A 12,705-nucleotide genomic window follows, 5' to 3' on the forward strand; every position below is an offset into this window, starting at 1 on the left:
TTGACATATATTAATTTATGTTATTATTTATTTTAACTGTTTTATTCAATCTGCCTTCTTCTCTGCTTTAGACTATTTTTAGGCTCCCTAAAGACCTGCTCACTACTCCTAAAATTTCTCTACTTTACTGTAGGAGACTGTTCATACAATTTAAAATTGTATGAACAGTTTTGGTTGTTTTTTCAGCTAATCAGCAAGTGCAGCACTCTACACAAAGACTGGTTTCACCTGGTACATTTAGCTGTCAGATGGGAAATCTTACCAATACTTATGAGATCAAACATGATTTCAGAGTAAACAAACTGCCAGACCAAACAGACTCAATGGCTATAGTGTGTCAGGTTGTTTTAAATAAAGGGACGTAAGAGCGTAAAGGTTAAAGAAGTACAGGCAGAGCAAGCAGGGACTGTACTGTACATGCTGCCCAATGAATTGGTGAGTTGTCTTGTATGTGGTCTTAAGAAAATGACAACCCACTGTCTTTCAAGCATTGTTGGTTACAATGCTTATTTGTACTATTTTAGCAAGTAAAAGGTCAGTTTGCAGACCAAGACAAAGCAGGATTGTTCACTGAGTTATATAACCTTGGATATCTAAGGTGCTATAACATATGGAGTGGTCATTTATTGGTTTTATAATGGCTTCATTATGTGAGAATTACTCTACTCTGTGATTGCAAAGGGACACACAATGAACCTTGAAGACTTTCAGCATCTGATGACAGAGTAATCTCTCCTTTTGTGGTTTACGTCATCTGTTGTATTAGATGATAGAAAATTCTAATTCAAGTCAATTCTTCGCATTAGTGTGGAAAATTAAATCCACAATGGTATAGGACTGTTTAGTTGTTCTTGTCATTTTCACAAAATGTAAGCATAATGTCTTCTAAGGGGACATGATACCAAAAAGACATAAAGATTAATAACGAAAAAATAAATTAATAGGATTGGGACCAACAGCCACAATGCAGAAAAACTTTGTATTCTTAGTCACTAAACTTTTGTTGAACAGCATTTCCAATGCTGTGTTAGGGCTGATGAACTCTTATTTCCCCGGAGTGTGCTGAGTTTATTTTCTCAACTGCAACAGATTGGCATCTTAGTGACTCTTCATGCAACACAGTGGGTCACAGTGGGAGGAATGGTGAAACAGAGGGTGTGGTAATACTAGTCCCGCAATGAAAAAAAGTTTTACAGAAAAAACCCCAGTGCATGTCTTTTAATACACCATCCAGCTGTAACTTGCAAGTTTTGCTATGACAGAGGGAAATATGAAGCAAATTCTTGATAGAAAATTAAAGTAATGTAAAGTAGCATTTAAATTGGTTTTATTTTACAGTGTAGCAAGAAAGCAGACCAAGAAGCAAGAATAGTAGCATAATGGCTCCCTATGGTTAAGAAGCAGCATAACAGTAGTAATTCAGTATAGCACACCAAAAGGATTCATATTGATATGACATGGTGAAGGGAAATCAAAGCTGTTGTCAGAACATAAAAGCAGATTCAGGCATACATGTATAAGCCAGAACTACTGAAAGATGAACGGTCTGCTTTATGAGCAGGTCATAGCCACGCTGTAAGAAAATCCTTTCAAGTTCCTTTAATTATGTTTACTACAGTCTGTAAGAAAATAGGATTATTTTAAGAATGTTAAAACGTTTTTTCTATACATTTTTTTTGGTAAAAACCATTCTAATATCCATTGGTCTATTATATTTCCTGATGCATGCAAAAGTGAACACATTATACAGTATGTGGTGCTGATGGCTGTTATAGTGGCTTCATTTAAATCTGTTCAGTATTTGTGGCCTGCAACAATATTTTCTAAAGTAAAAATAAATAGAAAAGCACAACAGTAAAGAAGATCGGATACTTTCTTTTGTTTTTGTTTTACGACGTAGGAAAAGTCATCTTGCCTTGAGCACAGTGGTGATATCTTATTGAATACTACGCAGGCTAAATCCTGTGAAGTTTTTTAAATTATTGGTAAAATATGCTTGTCAAACTTAATAAATTTAGTAATTAACTTGAATTAAATAGGTGCTAAAATGCACCTGATCTCATGAGTATGTAGTGCATTATTCAGCGTTTATTCTGCACTGGTTTATTTTCCTGTCTCTGTCACTGTTGAGGTTTTAGCCTCCGTCTGTTAAAGTAAGCAGAGAGAAAGTACAGCACTGATTGGATAACACGCCCAAAACATGTAACTTCCAGCGAGGTTAAACCCCTTAGAGGGTCTATGGAGCAGGAGTGCACTCGTGAAGCTGGCTGTTCGATGCTGATAGGCTGATTTGACGTTCCTCATGAGTCAAGAGGGAAAAGTGAAAGTTTATGTTTGTAACAGGATGGGTTCTTTACACATGCAGGTGTTTCAATATATGTTTCAGTAAAAATGATTTAGAAGTGTGAGGCTGTGTTTCAGAGGTTCAGTGTGTGACCCATGTGAGAAGGCTTTGGTCTTTGATGCGACTGTTGCAGGTTCGAATCCCTGTCTGTTGACTTTTGCTCCGTGTCTCTGGTTCCATTTCCTGTCTGCCTACTTTCAAAAATAATATCAATTATATTAATAATAATCCATAATCACTTTATAATTTTGTAACGTAGTTTAGTTTAAATGTTGGGATTAGATAAAATAATATTTTTGATGAATCCATTTATCAAGTGGAAATAAAGATCTCAATCATTTTATCGGCTTCAAATGTCGAGTCTTTTAGTTTGATTTCAGATTGGGTGTAGTAAAGGTGGAACAGTTGTGGTGCTGCTCCAGCAGCTGTGCTCTCGCTCCACTCCGTTTTTGCGCACGCTCGGTTCATTTCTGTGCACACTCGCAGTTTCATGTCATTTCATTTCTGTGTGCACTTGGCCTAATCAATGCTTGCTCATCTTAAGCTTTTCACCCGTTCGACTCCCTGCCTGTTTTTTTTTTTTTACAAAATAGAGTGTATTGTCACTACCAGATCCATACCGGAAGCAAGAGCCATACAATAGGCATTAACATTTACGCATGTACAAGCAGATATTTATTCAGGTCGCCTTAAATAATGTAATTATGGTACTAAAAGTACTTATTTTTATCTTTAAATCAAAAAATAACGCTATCCTGCATCCTTAAAACTTTTTTATGACTTTTTTGAGACAATTAGATTTTTTTTACATTTCCTCCATCAAACTGTTTCTCTGACGTCATCATCGGACATGCTCAGAGCAGTCTGGCCAAAAATGATTAAACAATTTTTATCTGCATTTTAGTTGTTTTCTCTCTATAGATTATGCACTATATACCATAAGACTAACATCGAAGGAAAAAATAAAACTCAAAAAGTAGTATGGGATCCCATTTCCAGCAGAGACTAGTGATAAATACATGATTTTAATACATTTATTTTCTCAGGAAAAACATTATTAACATTAAACGCATTACATTTTAGTATGCTTACTACTTTTTTTGAAATCCAGGGCGACCCGATGTATAACTGGTTGCACATGCGTAAATGAGCTGATGGTTCAGATCAGAAACAGGTATTCCAGCTAAAACCGGAGCAGCCATCTATGTTTTGCTTCAACATTCCACCTCTGGTTCATGTGTTGAAGTCACACATGTCACTAGGTGTGGGTATTGGCAAAGAAGTCACGATTCGATTAGAATCACGATTCACATGCTACGATGCGATTCTATCATTATGCATCATGATACTTGAAATATTGCGATGCATTGCAATATTTTCACTGAACACTGTAAGAAACTGTTTTTTATCTTCTTTGTTTGTAAAACCAGAATGCATCCAAGCATCTGACTTGAAATGTGATGGAGCCACGGGGCGAATTTTCATAGTGTCCTCCATGTTTTATTTCATATGACTCGTCGCAGTATCCCGCGGCTGGACATGCTTGTGACACAAGGCAGTGGGCGTCAACACATCCGCACTAACATCTGCTGGACTGGAAGTTGTATTCCACTTGATTTGGCTTTTTTTTTTAATAATTGATTCTTGCCTTCAAGAATCGATGCAGTAGATCACAAAAATTAGAACTACGATGCATCGTCATGACGATTATTTTGCACACCCTTACATGTCACTGCTTTTCATTGGTCCAACAAATTTCTGTATCGAGACTAATCTATTTGATTTTTTTTTTAGATTTTAGTTTGAGAAATCACAAATCTTGAGACGATCCATCTTGCTTGCAAAATTAAATTCTAAGTGCTATACATGAGAATAGGAAGATGAGTACTTTGCAGTGGCATAAAAGAAACTCAAAGAATCAAAGAGAATACATTGAACAAGTAAAGTAAGATCAAATGACTGCTTAAAAATGAAAGAAAATTTGAACTGACAATGTAACTACTGTAATTATGTAGTTCTCTGTGAGTTTATTCTAAATTAGTGAAGCATAAGAACCAAAAGCTGCTTCTGCATGTTTGGTTCTGGTTTTGGGAATAGAGAGCACATTTAAGCTAGAAGACCTGAAAGGTCTGCTTGGTAGATTTACACTGACAATAAATCAGTTATTTTTTTGTGCAATGCCTTTCAATGATTTATAGACTGACATAATGTATCTTAAAGTCTATCCTCTGAGATACAGAGAGTATTGACTTTAGAACTGGGGTGATGAGCTTCACTTTCTTAGTTTTAATGAGGACACAGGCAGCAGCATTCTCAACAGACTGCAGCTGTCTGGTCAACCATTTTCTAATAAATGCATTAATAAACTATTATTAACAATACAATTATTAGATACATTTAGTAAATATTTTAATACATTTTAGCAGAAGTGACTTGCTGTCTCTAAAATGTAGAGCTTAATAATTATTTTAACAGATCCAGTATATAGATACATTCATTGTGGTTTGATTAATGATTACCAATTGCAATTTTAAATTCAAATTGTTAATATTTACTAGTGGCTGTATAAAACTTAGGCCAAACTGTTTGAATCCCCACATTTGCTGGTAAACTGAGTTGATAATTGTTACTTCAAATATATGAAAATTATATTAATTAAAGGCTGGAAGCTTTCTAACACAGAAAACACAGAAAATTATAAAATATATATTCATTGTGGATGAAATATGATTAAAGTGATAAATGATTACTTATAATTTCCAATTATTATTATAAATAAATATTCATATAAGAATAATTGCACAACACTGCTTTGGAAAATTTAAAATCTTAAAGCTAGACTGGAACAAACTGATTTTCTATTATGTATGTTTGATTCATAGGACATTGGTTTCACTGAATTTAATTAAGCTTTTTTGCATATGCGTGTTTTTAATACCTAATGTGGTTTATGTAGAATATGCTGTAGCAAGTTGCTTGACTATTATATTTCCATTTTATAAAATAAACACTGAGTCCGGATTTATTCTCTTGCAAAACAAATGATCTTTTTATTAGTTGTTGTTATACTGTTGCAAAGAATCTTTCAATAACTATTAAAATAAAAAAACACAAAAATAAAACCATGATCATCTTGATCAATGCATTTTTGATTATAGCATATTTGTCTTTGTCATTACATTGACTCTTCTGATCAACAGATTTATTATATTTATTACTCTGTTTTTTGTGTTTCCTATGTTTGTTTAGTTTACAAAAATAGAGGTCATCATTTTGTTTTAAGCCATAAAGAACAATGAATTCTTACTCTATCAGCTCTCACCCATGTGGTGTCAATTCAGAAAAAAGCTGCAACTTTTGTGAGGATCACTTTTCGCTAGTTTCCCATTAAGTTATTTACAAAGTTCCATTTATTGTATTGAAGGAAGGTAAAGATTTTATTTCTATCTTTATTCTTTCAGACAACAGACAGTAGCATTGTAATCTAAAAGGGTGCAAGACCCCATTGTTGACCTCTGCATTAAAAATCATTTATTAAGTTGGAATATTTTCAGTACTGTGTAAACAGACTCATTACCTATCTTTCCATATAAATGTCAAATATCTATTAGATATTAAAATTTTCCTTTGAGAATAGATAAAGTTAAATTATACCCTTAGCACAAAAATGAGTCTGTGGCGTATTAAGTCTGAGAGACAGTAACTGAAAACTAGTTAACTTTGGACATCTGAGTTCATATATTCACTAGTGCCAGAGCAGATAACACATCCCTCATTGAAAAGACATGAAATCATTATTGTGCCAAGAAACAGGTCAGTGATCAAAGACCATTGCTGTCACAGCTAAGGTTTTTCCGATAGGCAAACAACAGTAACTAACAAAATCCATTTTACTAGGACAGAGATCATGTCTAATCTGAAACAAATACAACCAATTAAGGCTTTTTTTATGCAAATCCAGAACTCCCCCCTTTCATTTTTCATGAAACGTTTTACAGCTCACAGTAGATCAAACTATTCTTATTGCGTTATACATTAAAACAAAAAAACTAAAAATTACAGGAACCACTCCCTTAACTCATTTATCTCTGTTAGAGATAAAAAAAACATAAAACAAAAAAAAATGGTGGAAATTATATTTTAAAGACAACTGAAAGATACAACTCAAAATATTCAAACTTATGACTCTCCTGTCAGTATAGATATGTGAATGTATTTTATCGTCCACAATTCTTGATGTAGTCATCTACTAGTTTAAAACATTCCGCTTTTGTTACAGTTCTTTATAATAGATATGTTTAAGGGCAGTAAAGAGGATTTTGTGTTGGAAGATATGTCCAACGGCTGTTTGTGTATTTCTGAAATGTGTGCATGCGTCAGTGCCGCCTCCTTCGCAAAAGTTCCTAACTCTGGAAACGCCTCCTAAACCCACACTTAGGTTTCCATTCTGTCCCAATTTCTCTCCTCTTTCAACTACATCAAAAAAGGCTTTCTTTTCCGATTAATTTTTTCAGGATTCCTTTTGGCCATTGATGCTGCAAACAAGGGTAGGAGCACTTCTTCGTGCTTCAGGGTAATGGCAGACCGCTAGTCAAACAGCGTATGAGTTACTCTTGGAGTCTACATAAATGACATACTCGGGGCATGTACGCAAAATGTTTGATTGAAAAACAAGTAGCCAATCCACTTTCAACAGTGGGCAAAGTAGATTGGCTGATGTTTTGTTTATGGATTTTACCTTTTTTATTTTTTTGGGAACCATAAGTGGAAGAATGCCAGCCATCAATTAAGTCATTTTAGATGAATCTGGACACGTAATTTCTTCGTACTCTTTAATACCTTTAAAGAATATGGGCTGAATACACTGTGTACCTTGTCTGACGCTTGGCTGGATCCTTCTGGGTGTCTAAAGCAAGATATAAAATTATTCTTTGATGTAAATGACTTGTAGGTACGCTGTACAACCCATGTCCACATGTGACTCTGTTCACAAACACAATGAGTCAGTACCTAAAGTGTGAACTTTACTCATCAAATTTTATGCCAACTGTGACTGCATTTGTTAAGTTGGAATCAGTATGATAACATACAAACTTCCAATTTAAGCACGGCATTTGTTGCTTTGCTGCCTGCTTCAACCTCAGCAGGCACGCTGGCATCGACCTTCGGTTGATGGGTTTGGTCTTTGTGCACGCCTCACCTCTTAATGATAAAACGAGAAAAGTGGGTCGGAGATGTACATTCCCACCAGAAATAGTGGGGAGTTAACATCTTCAGCTGAGTACCAAGATTTCCAACTGGGAAATCATCTCTAAATAAATCAAATGAGTTTCACAAATAGGTGAAGAGCCTTTGGGAGGCCCAGGTTTGCTCCTGGGAGGAATGAACAAGTCTGGATGATTAACTGAGAAATGAATGACCTGCTCATGTATCCACTAGAAACCTACTTGTGCAATAAAAAGACTAAATTAAATGATATTTGGTGTGTTGAGTCCTTTATGGAGACAGCTGTTGTTTTTATGAAAATGTATTATCCCTTTTTAAGAAGGAAAATGTAATTCAGTCTTATTATTTCAACCTGTAGTTTAAAACAGATTTTTCAAATTCAGTGTTTAGGAAAGAGGCAGTATCGCATCCTGCAAGATCTTTACACATTGAATTAAAGTGAAAAAGTTGATGTGTAAAATTGTGTAATTATGTAAAACTTTTTTTCAGAGTTATTCATCTTACCAAAGAAAAATGTTTTGAACAGCAAAGATAAAAGCAGAGATCTTAAGCAATCATGTAACATATGGAGGAGTAATGTTACAGAGATATATTAACACTTACCGGAGTTGGGATCTGAGTTGCCGTCGGCTTCAGTCCTCTTATCTGGGGAGGCCTGCTCGTAGAAGTCATCCTGCGCCTGCACCAGAGGGAGAGGATGTGTGAGGAGAGAGCCACTGCCTACAGGCTCGTGGTCCCCCAAACCGCTGTCACTGCAGCTTTCCTGAGAACCATCCGGCAGGTGAAACGTGACGCGCCGCTGTGACTAGAACCAAGAGCACAAAACAGAGCCTCTGATGTTAGTGCTCTGCTCTGCACCCTCAAAATTTTTCTTTTCACAGTATTTCTTTACATTGAGCCAAACATGCTCATGTTTGCAGCTTTGCATACTCAGTACCAATCAGGATTTTAGTGTTAAATAATATTTTGAATAAATAATGCAAAATTTTAGGGGTGCAAACTGATTCTTGAATTGAAGGTCTACTTTGACCTGCTCTGGTTACTCATGGAAAGGGGATTGCAGATATTGCAAATAGTCACGTTTCACTGCACACTGACAACCAAAATTCATGTCATGCACAGTTACAGAGGGTATTCTTTATGAGAAATGAAAAGTTACATCTATCTTTCATAGATAGATAATGTAATTAATAGTATAAATAATGAATGATATTAATCCCCCTGCCTTTCTCGGCGATACATCAAATTTCAAATCTACAGCAGGGACATTAACAGCCTGATTATTAAGTTTGTATCGTCAATTTTGTGTAGATGATTGCAATCAAAGTAACTGGGTTGTCCTTTTTTAATTCTGGCTTATCAGTGTTTTGGATTACACAGGTTTTATTTCGACAAGTCTTATGACCACTTTTCTAACAGAGAAATATTTCACATTGTTCAATTTAAGATTGAATTGCTGCTATACATTTAAACACTTTTAAACACACATCATGCACCAAAGCATGATCAATATTTGTCCTTGATGACACAACAGTTTAATTTGTGAGCATGCAGGTGGCTGAATGATAGCGGCTTTATTGTAAATTTGGTTAAAAATGCAATGTTTGCACCAACTAAGACAAAAATTAAGCAAAATAATAAATGATCTTGCCATAACCACATAGCAAATGCCCTGTGATGATGGAATAGAAAAACCTATTGGGAACCTTTCAACATTCAATCACCTTGACAGTGATTAGGCTGGGGATATAAAATTAGAATTAGAAATGACCTATGAGTATTAATTGATCCACTATTAATTGGAAACCGGAATTTAAAATAGATTTAATCTTAGGCTGGTCTAGCAAAATGCATCTAATAACTGTTTCTTTAGATTTACTTGGGAAAATAAATACTTAAAGAAGAATAAAAATATGTGGATCATCCTAAAAGTCATTCTGATTTAATATCCTGTTGTAAATTCCAGGTATCATTTTCGCATTGCTTAATGACTTTTTCCTCAGGCTTTTTCATAAGGCCAGACAGAAGCCTTCAGCTAACCTTTTGTGAGCATAGAGAGGTCCCTGCCACATCCTCAGCGATGACAGACAGAGGAGGTTTTTACTGTAATTATTGGCAAAAGCAAAGGTCACCCAATCTGCAGTCTAATGCAAATGACCTAATTATATATTTTAGAACAGCTCCCAGTGTGTGCAACAATCAATTAAACAAAAAGGTAGTGTAAAAAAAAAAAAGGAAAAGAAAGGGCTGGTGAAAATGATGGAGGGATAATTTATCCATAGAAAAATTATGACACAGTTGAATACATCGGATAAAGATGGACGGACGGATGGACAGACCAACAGGACTGTAACACTCCTACCATCAATGACAACTGAGAGTTGAATATCTAACACAATTTAATAAAGGTAAAGGTCTTGTAAAGCAGTGTGAATTTGGATAAATGTCACTGTTAGCAATTATAGAGAGGGAGATGAACAGACCTGGCCTTTCAAATGAAGATGACATACCAACAGTTCAGCTGTGAAGGATAAACCATCTCTAAAGAAGCTCCTCTTTTGTTTGTTTGTGCAGCTCATTAGCAAGAGCACAACTATCAGCTTCAATCTCAGTATGCAATGCACACATGAAGCCAGTGAATGTGAAGGGTAATGCAGGCCTTAAGAATGGCATGTTTGGTGTATCTGCACCTTATTAAATATTACTGTAAATGTTTATCCTCCCGCTAAAGCCAAAGATGTTGACCTAAGGTGTAACTTTACCTATAAGACAAATGCATTCTATTAGTGCAAAGCTATAAAAAGATTTAACATGTGGATGAATATACTTTTTATAGAGCTATAGATACAAAAATACAAGAACATTTTGTCTATCATGTTATGAAAAAAAGGTTTCTTGTAGAGATGAGAATAAATTTGTTTTGACTTTTCACAGCTATGAGATATGCTGCATTTGCATTACTAATATCTATATATTATATACAATACAAACAGTCAAATGCTACTTATTTGTGTCCAATGGCTGGAAATAAAATGCCTGTTGTCTTATTTGAAAAAACGCTACAAGAGAAATGATTATGTCACAGTTTGCAATCCATGGGAAACATAAAAACAAACAATATATATATATATATATATATATATATATATATATATTTGTCATGCACCATAAATGTGTGCTGCAGTTTTCTGTCGGTTTTTGTGGATGTTGTTATTAGTGGGTTTAAGCATGTTTGAAGATGCATGGATTTTTCTTTAGCTGACAGTCACTCGTGGTAATATTAGCATAAGACCAGCTTAAAGTATCCCTGCTGCCATTTTACAAGATATTATGGTGTATCATGGCTGCTAACCCTCATTAACTGCCTGTTTTTATAATTTGCCTGACCAAACACACCTACCTTAACAAACACACAGGATAAAGTACTGCTGTATTGCTACAAGGTTTAAATTCCAGCAAAGCTGTAAATTATTAAGTGTTTCTATATAGGTGCTCACTAATTGTTAAAAAAAATACAGAGCAACATTACACCTGAGAGAAATTTCATCTGAAATGTGATAGCGTTTAGATGTTTGTGTAAGAATCTGATAAATCCATCCTTAGGGAATGTGGTGTTCGAAGTTAAAATTTAATGAACAGCTGTTTGTCAGTTTTGAAATCCTTAGGAGTATTTTAGGCTGTTGCAAAGTTGGAGACATGTAACTTCTTAAACATTAAGGAAAACCAACTGATGCTTATTTGTAAAAAGCTAACTGAATAAGAATTTAAAGTTACAGTTGTACTGCAAAAGGCATTCCCTAAATGAACTCAATCATTTCATAAAATTTTTTTTGACTCAATCCTTCATTCACTACATACAGATTTAAGCTGTCCGGTTATTTTTTATGCAATCCGCTGGTCTTTCTGGGTTAGAACATTTTTGTCTGTAAAATGTGACTGAATAGATGCTGTAAAACCCTTTAGATGATGCTGGCATAATTGAAATACACTCATTGGATTTGAATATGATTATTCATTCTGTCATTACATTTATTATGGTGGACAGTTTTTGTCTTTTTTGAATTCAAGTCATTTCATTAAAAAATAATTTGTTTATATCAAAGGGAAATAGGTGCAGTTGTAGCTTGTAAGATTTTTCTTATGAGTTGATGTTAATAGCTGTAGGCAAAAAAAGACCTGTTACATTCTGTTGGATCTGGAGACGCTTTGACTGAAGACACTGTTTTTCTTCAACAGTCTTCTGAAGAGGTAGCTCACTGCTGGCCTGAATGGTCTTCATTTTATGAAGAATTATATTTGTGAAATCATCTCTAGTGATTTTAGAAAAGTTCCCTGAACAGAATTGGCCTTCTATAGGAGCTTGTCAAGCTTCTTTAAATCATTTACCCTGATGCTGTAACCTCGGCAGATGATGACAGAAAAGGATCAAACTTTCCACGACGGACTAGCAGAAGATATGCAGCCATTTGCTGCAAACACTGAAGGACCAAAGCTTCTTCAAAAATGCATTCTGCTCTGTCCCTTCTTGTAGATAGCTTTACATTGGTGTCTCCATTCCAGTCTGTTGTTCAGGTGAACACTGAGATATTTATTCTTCTCCTTCACTTTTTCTCCCACGTTTACGTTTTTTTTAGCTGTTTTATTGTCATTACACTGTCACACGTACAGAGTTACGAAATGAACTAATTCTCTGTATTTAATCCATCCCCTTGGGGAGCAGTGGGCTGCCATTGTGCAGCACCCGGGGGGCAGTGTGGGCATAAGGGTCTTTGATCAGGGAACCAGAGTCTCAATCCGTGTGAGTGGGGCTTGAACTCAGAATCTCTGGATTCCAAGTGCAATGCCCTAACCACTAGGCCACCCTACCCTAAAAGTGTTTGACTTGTTACTTTTTTTTCCTAAAATCTACAACCAACTTCCTTCTTTTGTCAACATTCAACTTTAGATTATTGTTTTCATACATCACAAAGTGATCCACCAGCTTCATGTTCTCAGCTTCTTGTCCATATGTGATGCATCCAATGGCCGCAGAGTCATCTAAGTATTTCTTCAGATGACAAGGTGGTATGATGTGCAAATAGTCCAAAGGAATGGTGAGAGTACCATTCACTGTGGTGCTCATCTGCTGCTGACTA

General features: G+C 35.3%; 1 protein-coding gene across 6 annotated transcripts in view; it reads right to left on the reverse strand.

Moving 5' to 3' along the window:
• Nucleotides 1-12,705, reverse strand: part of LOC119771874 (protocadherin-9) — a 235,323-nt gene that overhangs the window by 56,906 nt on the left and 165,712 nt on the right. For 4 of the 6 annotated variants that reach the window (XM_038268072.1, XM_038268075.1, XM_038268071.1 and 1 more), the window contains one exon: nt 8,174-8,375. In XM_038268072.1, the coding sequence (XP_038124000.1) occupies nt 8,174-8,375 (202 nt within the window). The remainder of the gene's footprint in view (nt 1-8,173; nt 8,376-12,705) is intronic. The other 2 variants (XM_038268077.1, XM_038268076.1) reach the window with 1 other exon arrangement.

Source organism: Cyprinodon tularosa, unplaced genomic scaffold (genome assembly GCF_016077235.1).
Source record: "Cyprinodon tularosa strain WSP-4 unplaced genomic scaffold, ASM1607723v1 ctg691, whole genome shotgun sequence".
Lineage (NCBI taxonomy): Eukaryota > Metazoa > Chordata > Actinopteri > Cyprinodontiformes > Cyprinodontidae > Cyprinodon > Cyprinodon tularosa.